Below are 25,267 nucleotides of genomic sequence, written 5' to 3'. Positions count from 1 at the left end.
ATTGAGACTATATTTAACAAAAAGGAACGTGCCAAACAACCTCTGAGTATTCTTTGCTTAATAATAATAATAATAATAATAATAATAATAATAATAATAACAATACTTGATTTATACCCTTGCTACCATTTCCCCAAGGGACTCGGTGTGGCTTACATGAGGCCAAGCCCGAATACAACAGTATAAGCAATAACAACAACAACAGTACAAGCAATTAAAATAAAAGCATAGACAATAAAATATACAACATTAGCAATACGACAACACACAATTAAAAACAGTGGGAAGGCCAAATGTGAAGTTAAAATTTGAAATAATGCTGCTTAAGAAAATCTTATGAAATTAATGACGTTACCATTAGTGAAGACAGTGGTGTAGTGGTCTGAGTTTTGGACTCTAAGGCCCCTTCCACATAGCTTAATAAAATCCCACATTATCTGCTTTGAATTGGGATATATAGCAGTGTGGACTCGGGGCTCTTCCACACAGCCATATAACGCAGAACATCAAAGCAGAAATTCCCATATTATCCAAGTGTAGACTTATATACCCCAGTTCAAAGCAGATATGTGGGGCTTTCTGCCATGATATTCTGGCAGAGAACCCCACAATAACTGCTTTGAACTAGGCTGAGTCCACACTGCCATATATTCCAGTTCAAAACAGATGTGGAATTTTATTCTGCTGTGTGGAAGGGGCCTAGGAGCCCTTCCATACATCCCTATATCCCAGAATATCAAAGCAGAAAAATCCCATAATATCTGCTTTAACTGGGTTATCCGAGTGAAATTTTCTGCTTTGATATTCTGGGATAGGAGTCTGCACCAAGCCTTGGTCTCCTTGTAACTTGGGCCCTTCCACACATCCCTTTATCTCAGAATATCAAGGCAGAAAAATCCCATAATAACTGGGTTATCTGAGTGGGATGCTGACTCGTCCATAAGAAAAGGCAACACAGCACAGCAAGCACTTCTCTTCTGGGCTGCCACTTCAAAAATGGAGGATGAGCGCCTCATCCATTAATTAATAATGCCTCTCTCTCTTTCTCCGCCTGTCTTCCTGTGTGTGTGTGTCACAAGCTGGAAAGGCGGCGTCTGCCTGGCCAATAAAGATGTAGTAGCGAGGGAGGGAGGGAAGGAAAGAAGAAGTAGTCGGAAAGCTCCTCCCAGCCGCGCTTCCTCGTTGAGAGCCGGAGAAGGAGCCCATCGAAAAACTTCCCAAAGACAAGAAGGAGGAAGAGAAAGAGAAAGAGGAAGGCGTGGAGGGGGGAAGGGAAGAAGAGGAGGAACTCTGTTTTAGAAGTGGGGGCTCGTTGTTAAAAGAGAAGGAGGCACAATCTGTGTCACAAACCCAGGTAGGAGGGGACTGGACGGAGAAGTCGGTGTCAAGCCTATGATATCTCATTATTAGTCAAGCAGGCGAGGAAAGGTCTGTGTCAAAGAACGCTCCGTCTCCTCCAGGCAGAGACAAGAGCAATCCCAGCTGGAGGGGAGACCCCTCATTAGACAGGCATCAAAAGGAGGGAAGGAGAAGGGAATTAAGAGGAGGAGGGAGAGGGAGAGGAGGCAAAGGGAAGAAGAGTCCTGATAAGAGACGAGGAGGCAAATGGAAGAAAGGGGAGAGTCCTGACAGAGAGGAGGAGGAAGAGGAGGCAAAGGGAAGAAGGAGAAGGAGGAGAGTCCTGACAGAGAGGAGGAGGGGGGAGAGGAGGCAAAGGGAAGAAGGAGGAGAGTCCTGACAGAAAGGAGGAGAGGAGGCAAAGGGAAGAAGGAGGAGAGTCCTGATAGAGAGGAGGAGGAAGGAGAAGAAGGAGGAGAGTCCTGACAGAAAGGAGGAGAGGAGGCAAAGGGAAGAAGGAGAGTCCTGACAGAGAAGAAGAGGAGACAAAGGGAAGAAGGAGGAGAGTCGTGATAGAGAGGAGGAGGAAGGCAAAGGGAAGAAGGAGAAGAGTCCTGACAGAGAGGAGGAGGAAGGCAAAGGGAAGAAGGAGAAGGAGGAGAGTCCTGACAGAGAGGAGGAGAGGAGGCAAAGGGAAGGAGAGTCCTGACAGAGAGGAAGAGGAGACAAAGGGAAGAAGGAGGAGAGTCCTGATAGAGGAGAAGGAGGGAGAGGAGGCAAAAGGAAGAAGGAGAAGGCCTGATAGGAGGAGGCAAAGGGAAAAAGAAGGAGGAGAGTCCTGACAGAAGGAGGAGGGAGAGGAGGCAAAGGAAAGAAGGAAAAGAGTCCTGATAGAGAGGAGGAGGAAGAGGAGGCAAAGGGAAGAAGAAGGAGAATCCTGATAGAAAGGAAGAGGAGGCAAAGGGAAGAAGGAGGAGAGGAGGCAAAGGGAAGAAGGAGAGTTCAGACAGAGAGGAAGAGGAGACAAAGGGAAGAAGGTGGAGAGTCCTAATAGAGAGGAAGAGGAGGCAAAGGGAAAGAGAGTCCTGATAGAGATGAGAAGGAAGATGAGGCAATAGGGAAAAGGAGAATCCTGACAGAGAGGAGGAGGAGGGAGAGGAGGCAAAAGGAAGGAGAAGAGTCCTGATAGAGAGGAGGAAGAGGAGGCAAAGGGAAGAAGAAGGAGAAGAGTCCTGATAGAGAGGAGGAGGAAGAGGAGGCAAAGGGAAGGAGAAGGAGAAGGATAGTCTTGACAGAGAGGAGGAGGGAGAGGGGGCAAATGGAAGAAGAAGGAGGAGGAGGAGAGTCCTGACAGAGAGGAGGAGGAGGGAGAGCAGGCAAAAGGAAGGAGAAGAAGGAAGAGAGTCCTGACAGAGAGCAGGAGAGAGAGGAGGCAAAGGGAAGGAGGAGGAGAGTCCTGACAGAGAGGAGGAGGCGGCAAAGAGAAGTAGAAGAGTCAGAGCTTCTTTCCTTCCCGGGTTTTTCGAGGAGGAGGAGGAAGGAGGCGGCGGCAAAGAGGGAAAGGAGGTCAGGAAAAGAAGGAGGAGGTGCCAGTGACCAAAGCGTGGCCTTCGAGACGGGGAAGGAGTAGGGAAATCCCCAGGAACACGAGGAGAAGGAGAGAGAGAGAGCGAGCCTCCTCCTCCTCCTCCTCCTCCTGCTGTTCCGCGTCATGTCCCCATTGTGAGGCGGCCTTTTCGCGTGGGAGGAGGAAAGAAGGAAGTGCGGGAGCGAACTCTCTCTCTCTCGTGTCAGGCTGCTTCACACACACTAGGAAGGGCCTTCTTCTTCAGGCGGACAAGGAAGCTGAACGCCTTCCCTTCTCTTCTCTAGCGATGCCGCTGCTTCACCGAAAGCCCTTCGTGAGGGAGAAGCCGCCCGCGGATTTGGCACCCGGCGAGCACGTCTTCCACTGCAGGGTCACCAACGAAGTCTTCCGGGATTACGAGTGAGTGTGAACCAGGCCTGCTTGGGGCAACTTCGGCCCCGCCTGAGGGTGTTTTGGACTTCAACTTCCACGATTCCCAACAGCCTCAGGCCCTTTCCTTTTCCCCCTCAGCCACTTAAGCGGCTGAGGGGGAAAAGGAAGGGGCCTGAGGCTGTTGGGAATCGTGGAAGTTCAAGTCCAAAACACCCTCAGGCCCAAAGTTGGCCCTTGAATGCATTAAACCCACTTATTTTTTGGCGCGGCTTTTGCCTAGGCCTTGAAAAAAAAGAAGAGAGGCGACCTTTTGCGCGCGCGGCTCTTTTGAGGGCAAACCAACGGCCGCGCGCGCGCTCTCTCTCTGTTCGCTTATTGATGTATCAGGCCAGGCTTTTCAGAGTCTTTCCCTGTCTGACTAACCGTCTCCTCGCACTATTGTTTTCCCAGCAGCTGGAAGGGCGGTGGGGGTGGGGTGGGTGGGGAGGATAAAGTGTTGAGCTGCCTCAGAGACGCCCCCCCCCCCTCTTAAATGCGACTGGGTTTAAAATCTCTCTTCTCCCCCAGTAATCCCTCTTGCCTCCCAACACCTGTTTTTCCATCATCACCAGATTTTTTTGGTCGTTTTCTGCTTTGGGAGCTCAAGGAGCAATGAGAGTGATAACTGTATTTCTGTGGCATCTTCTTTCCTTGCTTAAGAATGTATTTTACAATAATTTACACTTCACAGATCTTTTGAGATTGTAGCATGAGTGTGTTTTTATTCAAGCAAGGAGATACCTCTGTTGAATGTATTGGGTCTTGTTTAAGGGAGGAAATCATAATATTAGCAACAACAACAACAATAACCTTTATTTGTAGACCACTCTATCTCCCCGAAAGAACTGAGGGTGGTTTCCAACAAGTATTGCAAACATTCAGTGCCCAAAGAAAAACCATACAAACAGTTTACATCAGGACAAGACACATTAGACAATATAAAATAACATAAGTAAAGGTAAAGGTTTCTTCTGACATTAAGTCCAGTGGTGTCAGACTCTGAGGGAGGGGGGTGCTCTGAGAGCTCAAGGGGCAGTGAGAGTGATAACTGTATTTCTGTGGCATCTTCTTTCCCTGCCCAAGAACGAATTTTACAGTTATTTACACTTCACATATCTTTTTAAAAGACTGGGTTGCAGCATGGGTGCATTTTTATTCAAAGAAAGAAATAGGTCTCTTGAATGTATTGGGTCTTGTTTAAGGGAGGAAATCATAATATTAACAACAACAACAACAACAACAACAACAATCTTTATTTGTAGACCACTCTATCTCGCCGAAGGAACTGAGGGTGGTTTCCAACAAGTATGGCAAACATTCAGTGCCCAAAGAAAAGCCATACAAATAGTTTACACCAGGACAAGACACATTAGACCAGGCATTCTCAAACTGTGGCCCTCCATCTGTTTGGGCCTTCAACTCTCAGAATTCCTGGCAATTGAATAAGCTTGTTAGGGCTTCTGGGAGTTAGAGGCCCAAACAGCTGGAGGGCCACAGTTTGAGGATGTCTGCATTAGACAATTTAAAACAACATAAGTAAAGGTAAAGGTTTATTCTGACATTAAGTCCAATGGTGTCAGACTCTGAGGGGGGGGGGTGCTCTGAGAGTTCAAGGGGCAGTGAGAGTGATAACTGTGTTTCTGTGGCATCTTCTTTCCCTGCCCAAGAATGTATTTTACAGTTATTTACACTTCACAGATCTTTTTAAAGACTGGGTTGCAGCATGGGTGAGTTTTTATTCAAGCAAAGAGATAGCTCTGGTGAATGTATTGGGTCTTGTTTAAGAGAGGTCTTATTATTATTATTATTATTATTATTTACATTATTTTTATCCCGCTCATTTCAGCCCGAAGACGACTCAGGGCGGTATACACAGTCGGCACAATTCGATGCCGAAACAAAATACATACATTGATAAAGCAAAAACATTAAGTGCAATTAAACATAAACAACACTGCATAATAACAATTTAAAAAGAAACTATGTCCTCTGTTCAAATCTTCATCCGTTACATTGTCTTGGCCAATCCTGGGTCAGTTTCCAACTCTAGTTTGTCTGTTTACTCCGGGGTTCTGGAGTAAACAAATATTAAACAAATATCTTGTTTAATATTAACAACAACAACAACAGTCTTTATTTGTAGACCACTCTATCTCCCCGAAGGAACTGAGGGTGGTTTCCAACAAGTATGGAAAACATTCAGTGCCCAAAGAAAAGCCATACAAACAGTTTACATCAGTACAAGACACATTAGACCAGTGGTTCTCAACCTGGGGTCCCCAGATGTTTTTGGCCTACAACTCCCAGAAATCCCAGCTAGTTTACCAGCTGTTAGTATTTCTGGGAGTTGAAGGCCAAAAACATCTGGGGACCCCAGGTTGAGAACCACTGCATTAGACAATATAAAATAACATAAGTAAAGGTAAAGGTTTCTTCTGACATTAAGTCCAGTGGTGTCAGACTTTGAGGGGGGGGAGGGGTGCTCTGAGAGCTCAAGGGGCAGTGAGAGTGATAACTGTATTTCTGTGGCATCTTCTTTCCCTACCCAAGAATGTATTTTACAGTTATTTACACTTCACAGATCTTTTTAAAGACTGGGTTGCAGCATGGGTGAGTTTTTATTCAAGCAAAGAGATAACTCTGTTGAATGTATTGGGTATTTTTAAAGGGAGGAAACCATGATATTAACAACAACAACAATCATCATCATAATCTTTGTATTGTGGAAGGTTTTCATGGCCAGAATAACTGGGTTGTTGTAGGTTTTTTTTGGGCTATATGGCCATGTTCTAGAGACATTCTCTCCTGATGTTTCACCTGCATCTATGGCAAGCATCCTCAGAGGTTGTGAGGTCTGTTGGAACTAGGAAAATTGCATCCAATAGACCTCACAACCTCTGAGAACGCTTGCCATAGATGCAGGCAAAACATCAGGAGAGAATCCCTCTAGAACAGGGGTCCTCAAACTTTTTAAACAGAGGGTCAGGTCACAGTCCCTCAAACTGTTGGAGGGCCGGATTATATTTTGGAAAAAAAATGAATGAATTCCTATGCACACTGAACATATCTTATTTGTAGTGCAAAAAACACTTTAAAATAATACAATAATTAAACTAAATAACAATTTTAACAAATATAAACTTATTCGCATTTTAATGGGAAGTATGTGCCTGCTTTTGGTTGATGAGATAGGATTGTTGTTGTTGTGTGCTTTTAAGTCATTTCAGACTTAAGTTGACCCTGAGCGAGGGCCGGGTAAATAACCTCGGAGGGCCATATCCAGCCCCCAGGCCTTAGTTTGAGGATCCCTGCTCTAGAACATGGCCATATAGCCCGAAAAAAACAACCCAATCATCATCTTTATTTCCCCGAAGGAACTTAGGGCAGTTTCCAACAAATATGGCAAACATTCAGTGCCCAAAGAAAAGCCATACAAACGGTTTACATCAGGACAAGATACGTTAGACAATATAAAACAACATAAGTAAAGGTAAAGGTTTCCTCTGACATTAAGTCCAGTGGTGTCTGACTCTGGGGGGTGGTGCTCTGAGAGCTCAAGGGGCAGTGAGAGTGATAACTGTATTTCTGTGGCAACTTCTTTCCCTGCCCAAGAACGAATTTTACAGTTATTTACACTTCACAGATCTTTTAAAAAGACTGGGTTGCAGTATGGGTGCATTTTTATTCAAGCAAAGAGATAGCTCTGTTGAATGTATTGGGTCTTGTTTAAGGGAGAAAACCATAATATTAACAACAACAATAAAAATTATTGTTATTTGTAGATCACCCTATCTCTCCGAAGGAACTCAGGGTGGTTTCCAACAAATATGGCAAACATTCAGTGCCCAAAGAAAAGCCATACAAACAGTTTACATCAGGATAAGACACGTTACACAATATAAAACAACATTAGTAAAGGTAAAGATTTCCTCTGACATTAAGTCCAGTGGTGTCCAACTTAGGGGGTTGATGCTTTGAGAGCTCAAGGGGCAGCAAGAGTGATACTGTATTTCTGTGGCAACTTCTTTCCCTGCCCAAGAACATATTTTATAGTTATTTACACTTCACAGTTCTTTTTGGGTTGTATGTAGCATAGAAGCGTTTTTACTCAAGCAAAAAAATAGCTCTGTTAAATGTATTGAGTCTTGTTTAAGAGAGGAAACCATAATACAGTAGAGTCTCACTAATCCAACACTGGATAAGTGAAAATGTTGGATTATTAGGAGGGATTAAGGAAAAGCCTATTGAATGTCAAATTACAAATTAAGCACCAAAACTTCACGTATGACAACCATTCAACAGAAAAAGCAGTTCAATATATGGTAGCGTTATGGAGTAGTTATTGTATTTACGAATTTAGCACCAAACCATCGCAATATATTGAAACAGCTGTGGATCCGGGTGGGAGGCAGACTGCGTTGGATAAAACAAAACATTGGATGAGAGAAGGTTGGATAAGCGAGACTCTAACAGTAAACTTTATTTTCCCTGCGTGGTCACTGCAATTTACACACATATGGTAATATCCGGCGCTCGCGCCGGCAGCAACAGAAAGTTCACGAGCTTAAAAGTCCGTTGGAGCAGCCCCTCCCGCCCCCCTCTCCTCTATAAATAGCCCTCCCGAGAGGCTGCGGTCAGTTCTTTTTAATCCGCGCTAAAAACGGCAGCATCAAGGAAAGTGAAGAACTTTGAAATGAGTACAACCTCTTTTAAGAAATGTGCATTGTGTCCGAATAAGTATCCGGACAACGATGCTCATCCACATTGCCTTGTTTGTTTGGGAGAGGGACATCTCTCCCAACCATGTGAAATTTGCAAAGCATTTACGCCGCAGACAAGGAAAAATAGAGAATTACGATTAAAAGCGGCGTTATATGAACAGGCTTTGCTTCCCCCAATAGAGAGTACCTCAGATAAGGCCGATCCGGCTCTTAAGAAGAAGAAAATAATAAAATTAAATAAAATTAAGGCCAATAAGCCCTCCGAGAGAGGTGAAGTGGCTATGAACTCTCAGCCGAAAAGACACCAGAACCCCTCTAAGGAGGGGGAAATGGCGTCGCAAGGCCAACCGCCCAGTAAGATGGCGCTAACGGCCCATGAGGGGGAGAAGATTGAAGGAGTAATCCTTCAGCTACCTGCTGAGGCGGTCCCAAAAGCCGCTGCGCCTCCGTCGGCTTCGGCATCGACGCCAATCCTGGCTCAGGGCCCCAGCGATACCGTGGCTTCGGTATCGAGGCCCCTTTCTTCGCCAACTGGAGCCATCCAGATGACTCCTCGACGCGCTCGAGGCCGTGCTCCTTCGCGTACTGCCTCTAAAGATGGCGGACGCCGGCGTCGGAGCCGCTCGGCGCCGAGACCTGCAAGCTCCTCCTCTGACTCCACCTCAAGCTCTAGCTCCTCCCCTGTAAGGAAGAGAAGCAGGAAAAGGAGGACTCATAACAGCCCAGGGAAAGATTCCCACATGAATGGCATGGAGATGCCTTGTCAATCCTTGTCTAATGGGGCTAATCAAGGAAGCCAGGACTGGAGGGCAGGGAGTCAGAGTAGCCATGGCCAGCCACTGCCTCCTCTATTGTCCTATGGGGGAGTCATCCAAGGAGGACAACCACAATCTACCCATCCTTTTATGGGTCAAGGAGGATTGATTCAAGGTAACCAATGCCAGCCCTCCCAGATGTTTGCAAACCAGGCGGGCATGTTGCAAGGTATACAGATTCAACCCCCTCATCCCTTTATGTGCCAAGGGGGTTTCTGGCAGATGGCTCCGAATGGACAGATGCTTTATTGCGGAGCACCTTTGCTGACGCAGTGGCCCCCATCTAGCAATAATATGCACACTGCGTCCTCTTCTAGTCAAACTCAAAAAGTGAAAAAGCATACTACTAAATCGAAGAAAGGTCACGCCCTTACTTCTGAACCAACAACTCTGCAAGACCAACTAACACCTCTTATACAATCGGAGGTGCAACAAATGGACGAATGCCTATCCTCGGAAGAGGATGTAGTTATTCAGGATATTTATGAGGACACGGAGCAAGATGCTCCCAATGAAGAATACTCGAAGTTCGCATCACTTATAAATAGAATGGTTCGAGCACTCGACCTTCCAACTCCAAAACAACCAGAGTCAGTGGAAGACCCAATGTTCCCTGCGGAACAACAGGCAGCTGTAACTTCAACGGCTCTTCCAGCTCTACCTTACCTGTTGAAGCTTACTAAGACAGTTGAGGGCTCACCTTCATTGGCTCCAGCAATCCCAAGGAAGGTGGACAGTCTTTATAGGATTGATGTATCCTCAGCAAGCTGGATTGCAAGACCACCCATCCCTAATACGGTCATAGCAGAGGTAGTGAATGGTCAAAAGGGCAAGAAGTTAAATCCTACTCCTTCTGATAAGGAAGGAAGGAAAGTAGATGCTATGGGTAAGAAGGCCCACATGACTGCGAGACTCTTTACCAGGATGGCTCATTTTGCAACATACATGAGCGCTTATCAGACTCATTTATGGAATAAAGTGATCCCATACATAGACCTCATTCCAGAAAACGAACAACGTTTTCCACGGGCATTCCACTCAGAAGCATTGCTGTTAGCGAAGTTCCAAAAGGACTTCGCCAAGCATATGGCTGAAACTGCTGGGAAACTTTTCAGTAATGCTACATCAATAAGAAGACACGCTTGGCTACGTGCATCAGCTCTGTCCGAGGAAGGGCGCTCTTTAGCGGAACACCTACCTCTCCACGAAGACGGCCTTTTTCATCCAACAACGGATGAGAGACTGAAACATAATCAAGAAATGAAAAAAAAAACTATGCAGATATATGGCTTCCCAAAACAGGGGTACTTTCAACAAAAACCTCGATGGCAGTCATCCCCGTCATACTACAGAAGGAATTCTGGTAGTTTTTATGGAGGCCAGCAACGTCAACGTGCGCTTCCGAATTCTAAGCCTTATGTTCCACGAAAACAAACCTATGGGCAAAGAAACAAGTTCCAGCCTTACCAGAATAAGCCTAACCGCCAAGGGGGAGGCAAGCAGCGTTTTTGACATTCCCACTGTAGACGATGGGGAGTTTAGTTTACCTGATTTAGTACCTTCTGTTTTGTTACAAAGTTGTAACTTTGCTGTTTGTGAGAATCTGAAAACTGTTAATTCAGACTTACCTTATTTTGGGGCGCGTTTAGCCCCTTTTTATGATGCATGGTCAGGCATAACTACTGACTCCTGGGTACTTCAGATTGTTAGGTTTGGTTATTTGATTGAATTTGAAGATTTGCCGCCCGTAGGTCTGATTAAGACTACGCCTCCCTCTCCTACACTTTTAGAGGAGATTGAGACTTTACTGTCTAAAGGAGCAATAAGTCCAGTATCTCCATCAGCATATGGACAATGTTTTTTCTCCCGTTATTTTTTGATATCTAAAAAGGGAGGTGGCTTACGCCCAATATTGGATTTACGAGGGGTGAATAATTTTATAAATACTAGAAAGTTTCGTATGGTTACATTGAAGATGATCCTCCCGTTGTTAAATAAAGATGTTTGGTTTGCATCGGTAGACTTAAAAGACGCATATTTCCATATTTCCATTAATCAGCAACACCGTAGATACCTAGTCTTTAAGGTTGGTAATCGAGCCTTCCATTTTAACGTTTTGCCTTTCGGCTTGGCTACTGCACCAAGGGTCTTTACAAAATGTATGGCTACAGTAGCAGCGTACCTCCGCACATCTGGAATAACGGTTTTTCCGTATATTGATGATTGGCTGATTGTGTCAAATTCGAGAGAGAGACTCCTATTGCATATCGACAAAACGTTGTTTCTCCTCCAGTCCTTAGGTCTAATAGTGAACTGGGAGAAATCCAACCTCGTCCCATCAAGACGAATGCAATTCATCGGAGCACTCTTGGATTCGGAGACTCAGAAGGCGTACATACCCGAAGACCGCTTCAAGAAACTGCAGAGTCTTATACTCCAGATAGTAAAAAGAAACATCGTAAAGGCCAAACAAATTCAAATAATATTAGGGCATATGGCGTCGACAACAGCGGTGACTCCACATGCAAGACTGCATTTCAGACCCCTTCAGTCATGGTTCCTGTCGGTTTTCAACCCATTGTTACACAGTTCCAGTATGCTCCTATCTTTGCCTGTGCAACAACGCGAACACCTTTTATGGTGGACGGAACGCCACAATGTTTGTGTTGGCCTTCCCTTTCATCAACCCAAGCCTACCAAAATATTGACAACAGACTCCTCACTCACGGGTTGGGGAGCACATGTAGATGGGTTAACAACCCAGGGGACATGGGCTTCTGTAGAAACCTCATACCACATAAATCTGTTAGAGCTGTTAGCAGTAGAGAAGGCACTGAAGGCTTTCGAGCCAATTCTGAGGCATCAGGTAGTCCAACTGGTAACAGACAATACTACAGTAATGTATTATGTGAACAAACAGGGAGGAACTCATTCAAGGGGTCTACTAGAGATAACACTCAGGGTGTGGAATTGGTGTATAGACAGGGGCATTCATCTCTTGGCAATACATCTGCCAGGGGAGCAGAATGTGTTAGCGGACTTTTTGAGCAGAAACCCCCTCACCTGCCACGAGTGGACTCTGAACAGGCAGGTTGCAGCTCTACTATTTCAAGCTTGGGGCAGACCAGAATTAGATCTATTCGCTTCAGCCCAGAACACACAGTGTCATCTATTTTGTGCCAGGAACTTCCAAAAGCTGATGCCCAATTGCTTGGGCGACGCTTTTCTACTACACTGGGGAGAGTGGGAAGTTTATGCATTCCCTCCATTTCCCCTCATACATCGGGTAGTATCGAAACTAGCCCAGGACCGGGCTCGAGGGATCCTTGTTACCCCATGGTGGCCCAGGCAACCATGGTTCTCCCTAGTACTGGAAATGTCCCAGAGAATATTCAAACCACTTCCTCAGAGGGAGGACTTGCTAACAGAGAAGGACGGCCAGGTGCTATACCCGGATGTCCAGAAGTTGAAACTAACAGCTTGGCGCATATTTCCAGCCCAGTAAAGTTAATTATGGAAGCAGCCCAAAGACAGTCTACGAGAAGGTCATACATCTATAAGTGGTCGAGATTTTCGAAGTTTGTTCAAAATAAAGGGGCAGATCCCGTTAAGGCTCCAACTTCTTTGATATTGGATTTTTTGGCCCATTTAGTTGATTTGGGTTTATCCTGGTCATCTTTAAAATGCTATCTAGCAGCATTATCCTGGTTTAGGAGGAAGGCAGGTTTGCCATCATGTTTTAGCGACCCGATGGTGACCCAATTTATGAAAGGATTGAAGAATCTAAGGCCTCCAGTAGCACCAATTGCTCCTTCATGGAGTTTGGAGATAGTACTCTCGGCTTTGATCAAAGCCCCATTTGAACCACTGGCGACGGTGGATATAGCATATTTGACATGGAAAACAGCATTTTTAGTTGCTGTAACGTCAGCACGTAGGGCGGGAGAACTGTGTGCCCTTAGGTGCGACGAGCCCTACATGAGAATACATAGAGATAAGGTGATTTTGAGACCTGATATATCCTTCCTTCCGAAGGCAACGAGTAAGTTCCATTTGTCACAGGAAATTATACTACCAGCTTTCTTTCAAGACCCAGCCTCTTCTTTAGAAAAGAACTTGCATATGTTAGATGTACGTAGGGCTCTGGTGTATTATATAGATAGAACAAAGGGTTGCAGAAAGACAACCAGGTTATTTTTGAAATACAGAGAGGATTCTGCAGGACTTCCTGTTTCCTCGCAGAGATTTTCATCTTGGATTGTTTCAACCATTAAACTTGCTTATCGGTTGTGTAGGAAAGACTTACCTTTACAGGTTAAGGCGCATTCCACAAGGGCAATGGCCACTTCGACGGCGTTTTTGAAGGGCGTTCCACTTGATACTATCTGCAGAGCAGCCACTTGGTCCAGACCTACGACTTTTGTGAAACATTACAAGTTGGATGTGCAGTCGAAAGCGGATGCAGCATTTGGTAGAGCGGTGCTTTTTTCGGCTGTGGCATGACGCCCTCCGTCCGGGTTGCAGGTTAGCAGCTCGCTAGTCTACCATATGTGTGTAAATTGCAGTGACCACGCAGGGAAAATATGGGTTGCTTACCTGTAAACATAGTTTCCCTAGTGGTCACCTGCAAATTTACACAACCCGCCCTTCCTCCCCTCCTGTTAGAGTGTCATGCCCCAGCTCTTCTGTTGCGATTTTAGCGGCGGAAGAACTGACCGCAGCCTCTCGGGAGGGCTATTTATAGAGGAGAGGGGGGCGGGAGGGGCTGCTCCAACGGACTTTTAAGCTCATGAACTTTCCGTTGCTGCCGGCGCGAGCGCCGGATATTACCATATGTGTGTAAATTTGCAGGTGACCACTAGGGAAACTATGTTTACAGGTAAGCAACCCATATTTATAGACGGCCCTATTTCCCCGAAGGGATTCAGGGCAGTTTCTAACAAATATGGCAAACATTCAATGCCCAAGAAAAACCATGCAAACAGTTTACATCAGACACATTACACTAGTAGTTCCCAACCTTTTTTTAAAATCAGGGACCACTTTGACCAGGGGCCACTCTCCAACGTTAGGGTTACGAATCAGTTTTTGATCCACTTTAGGTTCAGTTTGGTTATTTGGGGTGCTGATTCAGAAAATTGCATTGGATAGACCACATCAGCTCTAGTTTCTGATACAGTGCATATGCCATCCATTAGTCGTCATCTGCTCACCCATAGAAAACCATATTTAATAATCTAGAGCTGATGTGGTCTATCCAATGCAATTTTCTGAATCAGCACCCCAAATAATCCCAGAAACAGGCCTAAAAACGAAGACACCAAGATTTTTGGGGGGGTTGGGCTATGCTATTATCTATGGATTTTGTTAATGTTCTTTATGAGTGGGAAATGTCAAAGTTACTCTAACTCAGTGGTTCCCATCCTTTAATTGACTAGGGACCACTGTGACCAGGGAACACTCTCCAACATTAGTACCAAAACGGTTACGAATCAGTTTTTGGTCAACTTTAGATTCGATTTGGTTATTTGGGATGCTGATTCAGAAAATTGCATTAGCTAGACCACATCAACTCTGGTTTCTGATACAGAACATATGCCATAGAAAACCATATTTAATACACCTTGACACTATAAGAGGGTTTTGCGAGATCAGTTGTTCTCGTTGCAACGGTGTAGTAACAGTGAGGCTGCTGACCATATTTTAGTTCTTGTGGACCACGGGTTGGGAACCACTGTTTTAAAGACTGGGTTGCAGCATGAATGTGTTCAAGCCAAGATATAGCTCTGTTGAATGTATTGAGTTTTGTTTAAGAGAGGAAATAATAATAATAATCATCATCATCATCACTTTGAATGCGATTGTGTTTCCAACAAATATGGCAAACATTAAATGCCATACAAACGGTTTACCTCAGGACAAGACACATTAGACAATATAAAACAACATAACTATAACTTAATAATCAAAATATATAACCAATAATTTTAAAATTTCAAAAAACAATATCACAATAAATACAATTGATTAAAAATTGTACTGGGTTTAAAAACATATTGCACCATGGAGGCATAACCAGTTTAAAACCAATAGGTAAATAGCTAAAAGAACTATCATAATGAAAAGTAATCAGCCATTTTTGAAAGCCAGCTTCCACATCCAGGTTTTTAGTTCTTTCCTAAAGTTAGTTAGGAAGGGGGCTGTCTGATTTCTTTCCAGAGAGCATGCCAAAGCCAGGGGGTCACCACCGAGAAGGCCCTTTCTCTTGTTCCCACCAACCATGCTTGTGAGGGTAGTGGGACTGTGAGAAGGGCCCCTCCAGAGGACCTTTAAAACCCGCGTTAGTTCATGGGGGAGACGTGGTCACGCAAATAGGCTGGACCCGAACAGGCCCGAAATAGATAGCTCTGCTGAATGTATTGAGTCATGTTTAACAGAAGAAACCATTATATTATGTATTGTGACGGGGCCTTCTCGATGGTGGCTCCTCGGCTATGGAACACCCTCCCTTTAGATATTAGATCGCCCCCCTCCCTTTTGACATTCCGGAAAAAAGTCAAGACATGGTTTTTTGAGCAAGCGTTTGCAAATGCAGAATAATTGACATAGGACAATGGAACAATTAGACGAGACCGAACAACATTTTTAACATGGAGACACTATGAATTTATATTTTATTGATTCTATTTAGTTTTTATTATATGTAATGTTTTAATTGTATTTATGATATTGTAAGCATTGAATTTTACCCTGTAAACCGCCTTGAGTCGCCTGCAGGCTGAGAAAGGCAGTTTACAAATACAGTTAATAAATAAATATTATTAATATTGATTATGATGTATTGGAGAGCTTTCCAAATTGCATGTCGCAACATGTTTCTGTGCTGGCAACAAACCGCAGAAGAGACTTCTGAATCTTATGTGAAATAAGCAATAAATCATTTTTTTTAAAAAAAATGCAAATGAAACAATTTCATGAGATATCGTGTGACCACCCCTGTACATTTGGTTAATTAGTAATGAGTAAGAAGCATTAATGCACTTACGTTTCAGCTCTTTACATACTTACCTAGAAGTAATTCAGTGGGACTTAATTCTGAGTATATGAGCATAGCATTATGCTGGTATTTGGTTAAAACATTAGATATCAGTATTGCATCACAAGTAATATTTGGTGAGATTTAATTATTCCATTTGCCAAATGACAAATTATGACTTAGGTTCTCAAACACAATAGTAGTCTATGCCAAATTTTAGAAACCAAAATGGAAATTGAGCCTCTGTGTATCTAAAACACTACTATCAGTATGAGCCCTGGGTGAGGTTAATTCCAACTAAATTAAACACACATATTTCAAATGGTGTTTTAACTATTTGCTTTTATTTTAGAAAATCATTTGGGCAGTTTGCCTTCTAACTATTTCCCAGAAAACAGTTTGAAGGCAAACTGAAAATCCACAGTTAGAATTTTGAATACATTCATAAACTGTACTTAGTTTTGTTTTTAATAATGGGTGAGAATAAACAAAAGAAATGCAAAAATGTCATATTAAGTAAGCAGGGGATGTTACAAGTCTTAGGAATAAAACAGTTGGGAGTTTAGAGTTCTTTGTGACAATCAAGCAAAAACAATGTGGTTCTCATCTCTTCCTCTTTGACACAAATATGTGAAGAATAATTTATCAATAATCTTTCACAGTTCAGATGACTTCAAAAAGTTGTATAACTCACCCATTGCCATGAGTATATTTTTGAAAGTAGTGCTGTCTTTAAATTTAATATACCGTATGTACCTCAACAAGATATCATTTTTAGCAACATGAAATTAGAACACACCTTGTTTTTCTCAGGTTTGGGCTTGTTTGAGTTCTCAGATCAACTTCACCTTGTAAACCTTAAAAAAGATTAAAAACTGGGTTTTATTTCTTTGCATTTCAGAGAAAGCACATTTTTTTCCTAAATCTGTTTTTAATTAGTTCTATAAGAATGATAAGAAATTCAGCCTCAGGACATGTTCACTGTCTGCAACAGTGTCATCCCAGGAACCAATGACCTGGAAATCACATGACTCTCAGGATGTTGTTGGATTCTAAGTCTTAGCAGCCAAAGCCAGGATGGGCAGTGGTGAAGGATATTTGGAGTTGCTGCCCAACACATCTGGAAGGGCAACATACCATCTTTTTATAGAGACTACTTGAATAGGAGACAGAATTTGTAGTGAAGTGGAGGCAAAATTTCCCAATTGTGACTATTTCCAGCATTTTGAAATTCACATCTCTGCTTTCCCCATTGAAAAAATTAAGTGATAAGAGTATTTCAAAATCAAGGCAAAGTCTTTAAAAACTTAAATTCTTTAAGAAATTATTCTGTAAATTTTTTAAAAATCCAGAATACTTCCTTATTTAAGACTTATGTGTGCACATGTAATGAGTAATCATGCTACCCTTGTGTTCCCAGAGTATTCATGTATGATCCAAAACATACTTCTCATTTGCTTTCTGCACAGATCTGTTACTCTTGAGATTCTTGCCCAGTATCAGTAAAGCTACCAATCTTACTCTTTTGTGAGAGATTACTGAAGTCCAGACTAGAATAGTTAATTAATAACAAAGTCTTACATTTTGATAGAATTATGAAATCAACCTTTTAATCAATTCATCGCCTTATATCACCCCTCCCCCTTTAGATAGCTTGGGTATGTCCCGCTCCCTCATTTGTAGATCTCCCTCCCCATTTATATTGTTACAACAATTCCACGATGCTGAGAGAATGTTACTGTTTTAGAGTTACACATCAAACTTTTACAACTGAATGTAAATGTAAGCTAGATGTCCCAGGATTAGATCAATGTTCTCTTTCATGGTCATCGTGCTGAATGTTAGATTTATAGATACACCCTGTTCTGAACCATAAGAAAGTCATGGGAATGACATGCACTTTTCTGGATTACTAATTCTTTACCTGTATACCTGTGTTTAAATTGATCTCATGTATAATTTGAGGGCAGGTTTTGGAGCCAAAATTATGGATAATTGATATAATTTTGTGGATAAGTCAAGGGCTATTCTGTAGAGCAGGGCAAATACTGGAGTGACCTCAGAGAACTAGCTGCTCCTGCCCACTGCTGCAACCATTTTTTTCAACCTAGACATTCAAAAAGTCCAGAAGCAGTTCCATAGCAGAAGAAAGTACATCAGGTGCGTGCTGCTTTTAAATTTTCTTGGAAAGGACTAATCTCTCAACTTTCACTGCTCTACTCAGAAAATTGTTGTTTTTTTTGTAAGAGTCAAGGTATAATACATACATTAAGCCATGGATAAATCTACTCAGCTTTTGGGGTCCATTTTTTATTAAACTTTCTAGATTTAAAAATTAGTATATGCAGTCATTGCATATATTCCCTAGTAAGCTGAAAGATGCTAATTTCTTTTCGATGCCTATTTTCATAGGGTAGCCTATAATAACCAATAATATAATAACCAATATTAAGCTACAGCTTGAGCCTTGTTTATCCAAAATGCTTGGGACCAGCAATGTTTTGAATTTTGTTCTGTTTTATATTTGGAATACCTACATTTGCATATGCGTACATAATGAAATATCTTGGAGGTAGCACCTACATCTCAACACAAAATTCATTTATTCTTCATATAAACATATACTTAAGGCAATTTATGTGTCGTAATTTGGTGCATGAAAAAAGGTTTTTGTACATTGAATTATCAAAAAGCACTGTCCCAGCCACCTGTGTGGACAATTTTGAAGATTTTGGAATTATGGATAAAGGATACCCAACCTGTATAATAATCTAATATAAAATATACAGTGATATAAAATAAGCCCAGATGATAGTCAATACAAAAACCAATTTAAACCCACCCTCAAACCACCTGCAAGTGATTAGAATGTTTAAAAATCTAATATTTTCCTTAAAAGGGGTGGGGGGCTGTAGATATTTCCTTGTGAATGGATTTCTATAGTCATGAGGCCATGTAGAAAATGTGAAGGACTGCAGACTAGTAACACAAGATTCATTTAGGTTAATATGAATGGAGATGCATCTTCAGTTAAGGAAGTTTCAAATAATGTAGGTGTTTAAAAATTGAAACCAGTATCTTAGACTGAGCCTACAACAGGTAGCCAGCCAGTGCGTAGTATGACCAGAATGCATAAGCAATTTAAGCATCTTGCTACTAAATTTCGTGCCAGCTGAAGTTTTCAAAATGTTTATAAGGGTAGCTTCATACTGAGATAATTAACAAGAAGGAAATGTGCTCAAGATATATTGCAGGTACTACAAGTTGTATGAAGTATGGTTGGTCCAAACTACTAACCTCTATACCTCCTTGGTAGATTGATATGTGTTACCATGGGTCATTGTAAGTATTTATTGAATTTTTTGATATCCCAATTTCAAAGCTGTTTTTGAGCAAGAATTATTTTAAAAAGTTTAGGTTTTGCAAGTCTAAGGAATAATAACATACAAACATGAAGAATGTACAATGTTCACATTTATTGGGGTTTTGTGTAACAACACCAGCAGTCTTTGGCTACGTACCTTGTAGAATTAAACTCCCATGGTTCCACAAACATTGAGCCATGGCAGTTAAAGTGGTGTCAAACTTCATTAATTTTACAATTTAGATGCACCATTAGTCACCAGTTTTTTTAATGATGTGAGAACAGCCTAAATTTTGTTTTACCCCAGAAACCTATTTATTGGCACTTACCCTAAAACAAGAGGACATATCCAGCAGTAACTTAGTACCACCTCTCATACCTGGTAAGACAGTGTTTTTCAAACTTTGCTCCACCAGATGTTTTGGACTTCAGCTCCTAGAAATCCTAGCCAGTTTACCAACTTTTAGGAATTGTGGGAGTTGAAGTCTAAAACATCTGGAGGAGCAGAGTTTGAGAAACCCTGCTTTAAGATATATTTTTGTCATCTGATACAACAGACAATCAAGGGCTTACTTCTCTTTGAATAAATTATTTTGTAGTTGAAGATTATCAGAGAGAGATAGCTTTTCAAATTCATGATACAGTGTGTTCTTGACATCCACTAGAATTTGATTCTAGTATCCCAAATGGAAATTAAAATCTGTGAATGCTCAAGCTTCATTATATACTGTATAAGGTTTTCTTATTAGACTTTTTTAAAAATTCAAGCACCTTTCATAACTGCGAAAGTCATATTCCTGGTTTCACTTACGTGTGCCCAGGGAATAATGATGTCTCTTGGAATTTGCTTGGTCCCCCAGTTGATTCCATGGTATGCTCCTCTCCCCGCATAAGTTACCATAGAAGCATTGGAGGATCTAACCAATTCCTAGAGAGGATGACTTTCTAGGAATATGTTTTCCAATTCAACTCTGATATACTGTTATCAAAAGTTAGGGGTTTTTTTTGTCGTGTCAGGAGCAAGTTGCTTCTGGTGTGAGAGAATTGGCCGTCTGCAAAGACATTGCCCAGGGAACGCCTGGACGATTTGATGTTTTTATCATCCTTGTGGGAGGCTTCTCTCATGTCCCTGTATGAAGAGCTGGAGCTGATAGAGGGAGCTCATCCGCCTCTCCCCAGATTTGAACCTGCAACCTGTCGGTCTTCAGTCCTGCCGGCACAGGGGTTTAACCCATGCGCCACCGGGGGCTCCTAAAAATTAGGTGATATAGTGATGTTCAGTCATATCTGTGCTTTCAAGAAACTGCAGTCCAGCCAAGAACCTAGCCCCTACTCTTACAGATTTTATAATGTCTTTTTGATTCCAGAGTAGGGGGTGCTGAACCTGAACTTCAGTTTATATTCTTAAATCTGTAATGGTCTCTTGTCCAGTAGGGGGAGCCAATTTATTGCTTTTCTATGAACTGGTAAGGTTTTATTACAGTATATGCCAGGGGTCCTCAAACATTTTAAATAAAGGGCCAGGTCACAGTCCCTCAAACTGTGGGAGGGCCAGATTATAATTTGAAAAATGCATGAATGAATTCCTATGGACACTGCACATATCTTATTTGTAGTGCAAAAAATACTTTAAAACAATACAATAATTAAAATGAAGAACAATTTAAACAAATATAAACTTATTAGTATTTCAATGGGAAGACTGGGCCTGCTTTTGGCTGATGAGATAGGATTGTTTTGTTGTTACTGTGTGCTTTCAAGTCATTTCAGACTTAGGTTGACCTTGAGCGAGAGCCGGGTAAATGACCTTGGAGGGCCGTTTCTGGCCCCTGGGACTTAGTTTGAGGACCCCTGGTATATGCCATCTGATGATGCATTTCTGTTCAGTTTGTTTGCCATAGTGTTATTTAAAATATTTTTAAAAGAAGAAATAATTGTTGCTGCTTAAGCTGAAACTTCTCTTTTTTAAAACTGTAAACTTTTTCCCATAGGAGAAAGGCGCCAGGTTGGCGGGGGTGTTTAGGGACTATTATTTCAACTTCACAAGTCATTTTACCATTACAGAGGGCAGCCAAAGCCATCAGAAAACACTCAAGCTCCATGAGATGTAACCATTCAAATAGCAATTCATAATGCAAGCGCCTTATTCCATTACTTTGTTTTCTGTAGTTTATAGTCAAATCTCTCTGCAAAAATCAACAAACAGGATATGAAGACATAGGCATCTCATTCGTTCCCTTAGTAATTGGTAATAAGAGACATATTGCCCCTGAGCTGAATGTTTCCTGCAGTCAACTTGTCCAAGTCACATTAATAGTTATCTCTAATTTGTATTATCACAAAACATGTTTAGTAGATACACATAACAGAGCTTTCTCTTCAGTTTACCTCCCTGAGGTGGTTATTGGGATAGTATTAAAAAGCCCAACGATTCTGTGGGAGTTAAGGCATACATACTGGGGAATTTTTTTGATATCACTTTGAGACTTTTGGCTGTAATGACAACAAGTTGTCACTTTGTAGCTGTAATGACAACAGATGAAGTCCATTTCAATAGATCATTGGCGTAATATACGTTGCAAGGTATACTCATTACTTGGTGTTCATAATTGAGTGGGGGGATGGAGCTGCGGAAGTGTGTAAAATTATTATTTTTTGCGGGTAACTTCATTGACATGGCCAGACTACAAAATTAAGATGGTCTGCTTCAGAGATCTACAGAATCACATAATCAATGCTCTTCGAGTTTTCAGTTAACATGTTACACGATTCTTGTTGAGATTAAACAAACACTTTTGTCTTTTGCTTCCAAGTATTCTCTCTTGTTCTGTTGAGTCTAGCCAGCTCCTAAGTTTACAAGATAACATAGGCTATAAAATGAACAAGATGTTGATTAGAACACAGATAGTAGAAATGTAATAGTAGTTACGATGAACACAAGTGAAAGCTCATTACTTTGTTGGGCCTATTTTAAGATAGTGTTGGGGTAAAACATTAACTGGTATACTTCTATCTCAGTTGCACACTTTTTATCGTTGCAAATGGATTACTGAAACCAAATTTTGCTAGGGATTTAATAGGGCTCACAGAAGTCTGCTGCGACATATTTCCAGGCACTTGTCTCTCATATCAGTAGTGAGCTCAATTCCATTGTTTACAATTCCTTTGGAAGTGTAAAGAACAGTATTTAGTTGAGAGTGTAGATCAGATTTGATTAGTGTCGCTTGTTGGACAAAATACTTAGGGGAATATGTCCAGCCACCTGCATCCTTCAGCATTGCCCATGTTGTCTATTTCCTGGGATGGGTTGGCAGTTCGGTAAGTGAATCTAGGAGAGCTCTTCCTTCCAGAGAGGAATTGCTCAATGTAATCATAAATATGCAGTTCTTCAATAATTTCTTAAGAGATCTTCTCTCTATAGCAGAATTACCTGTTACTGGTTTTAGCTGTCAGCAGCCTGGGATTTTGATGACATGGGGATTTGATGACACTTGGATGCTACTATGAGTTAGATAGCTTGATCAATTTATTGAATCAGTCTATGGATCGTTTAAGACAATTGCAATACAATTATAAACACTACAGTATGGTTTCAATAAAAACATTGCTATGTCACATTATGGTAAAGTTATAGTGGACCAAATTAAAAGCATGCCACTCAGTAAGCTAAAGTCTTGCCCCTTCTTTTTCCTTAAGTAGGCAGTCTTGGATGCAGCTTCAGATCTAAGAGCATAGGCTGGACAAGTTGGAGGCACTTCCAAAATTTTATGCAAAAAAAATAGTTTTGGACCCTTTCAAATTTCTTGGAATCAGAAAAAAAAATCTCTGAGCCATGTGTCAAGACTGGCTATACTTTTGCCTTATACACATTAAGTATCTGTAAAAGAGTTGTTGAGTAGCTATAATTCAAAAAGACTGTTTAGAAACAGAATAGGTAATTTGTCTTAGCTCATTTTTTTATTCACAATTACCAGGAACATGTAGATTAGAACACTAGCCCCAAGATACCTCATGGAATCCACTAGTTCAATTTCACTATCATCAAGAAACCAACTATAGTTTTCTTATTGTTAATTTCGAAATCATTTTCTACAATATGAGCTCAATTTCTTTAGTAACCTTTGCAAACTAACTTGTGTAGTAGATGATAATACTGTGTCAACTTCATATAGCATAAGGTAGGGTTAACACTCCTGTGGTGCCTATTTTGCTGTGTGTGTCCCTGTTCAGAAGAATTCACCTTAGTTTCTGTCCCTGTAATAATTGGATTTTGAAAAATGTGGCTTGTTGTGGACACAAGGATTGGTGATAAAGCTTCAGTGGAGACAATTTTTCCCCATGTTAATTCTTGCAGGAGTGAATTTCCCTTCCGATGGGTAGATTTCTCTCACTTCCTGTTGTCTCACCCCAATTTGTAACTATGAGTCATTTCTAAGTTGGATCTTTGTCACCCAAGGGTCTGCCTGTACCGTCATTTGTCTTCCCAGACACTTTCTCGTTATTTTGCAATCTGCATTAAACCAGGCTGATTTTATATTCCCGGGGCTGGTATAACTGGCTTTAGTTGATAACCAGGATTTGATTTGAAGACATGTTGTCTGAAATGCAAATATAACAGAACTTGATATTTGCATCTTGGTCACAAATCACACTTCCAATATTTTACCCTCACATGTCAGGGAACTGGGTGTGCAACTTTCTGTATACAGCTGCACTCATTTGAAGTAACAGATATATAGATCTTGGAGACCCGTGGCTATGGCTGGCTGTGCATTTCCTTGTCTCCTTTAACTTGGGCTACTGCATTTAATATGTTGTCCTTGAAAATGGTTTAGCTCATGTAGAATGAAGCTGTAGGAACTTGTGTAGCTGGATGGAATCATATCACACAGTTCTGAAGGTTTTCTCATACTGTTTCTGTGATTGCAGTTTCCGTCCGTTTGTGTTTTTGCATATGTGTAGTTTAAAATGATATCATGTACTGTACTATGTATCATATTAGGATGATATTATGTATCATTTTACAATCCTGTAGTATTCATAAAATGAAGAATGTTTCTAAAATCTTTTAATAGATAAATATGTGTCCAATCAGTTGCATTGGTTGATTATGAATTCTAGTTATGTGTGAGGGAGAAAAACCTAAACACTTTAAGTTACTTACATTATACTCTGCTTTTCCCCTAAGAATAAAGCTCAAGGTGGCTTACAGAATAGAAGGAGATACAAATATAATCACATACAATAGTGAAAAGCTTTCAAAAGTATTTTAAAGTAATAAGCTATCCATAAAATTAAATCTGTAAAAAACATTGTTTTAAAATTGTAGATTAAAATGACTAAATATAAAATCTGTTGAGACTATGAATTCCTGAATGCCTGCTAAAGTCGGAAAGCATTTCACTTGTCAACAAAAGGATAGCAAGAAGGGAGCCTTCTTATCCCTCTAGGAAAAGACTTAAAAGCATTATTCCCTCCAATTTCTCCACTCAGTGCATAGCTATGGAAATCTCTTAAGTGGTGCGGGTCTTCTGTTAAAAATTGTTCATCAGCCCTGGTTATATTTATGGCAGATTTTTGTATATTTTCTTGCTGTATAATATATTATGAACCTGAATTTGCCACCCAAGTAGTTCTTAATTCTTAAATGAGACTGTAACCAACCCCTGAAAAATAAGCAGTGATGGTTGACTTTCAGTAGATTTCTCATTTTTGAAAAAAACTTTCTGACACATATCCTGGGAGAAAGGCAAGATATGTCATATCTCTCAGAAATCATGTAGAACTTCATAGTTACTAACATGAGAGAACCAGGTAAGAACCCTAGTTATGTGACTGAACATAGGCTCTATATCTATAATTCTAGGTTCAGGTATCAACTAGAAGGATAGACCCTGAAAAGCCACTGCCAATCCAAGTAGATGCTTTTGGTCTACAAGAACAAATGGCTGATTTATAAATAGCAATGTAAATTGTTTATAAAGGCATTTATAA

The 25,267-nt window shown here is 41.3% G+C and overlaps 1 protein-coding gene across 1 annotated transcript in view; it reads left to right on the top strand.

The window, feature by feature from the left end:
• Positions 1 to 3,008: 3,008 nt before the first annotated feature.
• The window catches only part of BAZ1A (bromodomain adjacent to zinc finger domain 1A), a 69,266-nt gene continuing 47,007 nt past the window's right edge, over positions 3,009 to 25,267 (top strand). Inside the window, exon 1 of the mRNA XM_060759283.2 lies at positions 3,009 to 3,325. Coding sequence (XP_060615266.2) covers positions 3,213 to 3,325 — 113 coding nt within the window. The 5' untranslated portion in view covers positions 3,009 to 3,212. The remainder of the gene's footprint in view (positions 3,326 to 25,267) is intronic.

Source organism: Anolis sagrei, chromosome 1, assembly GCF_037176765.1.
Source record: "Anolis sagrei isolate rAnoSag1 chromosome 1, rAnoSag1.mat, whole genome shotgun sequence".
In the NCBI taxonomy this organism is placed as follows: domain Eukaryota; kingdom Metazoa; phylum Chordata; class Lepidosauria; order Squamata; family Dactyloidae; genus Anolis; species Anolis sagrei.
Note: the sequence above shows the minus strand (reverse complement) of the source record. Positions and strands in the feature narration are given on the sequence as shown.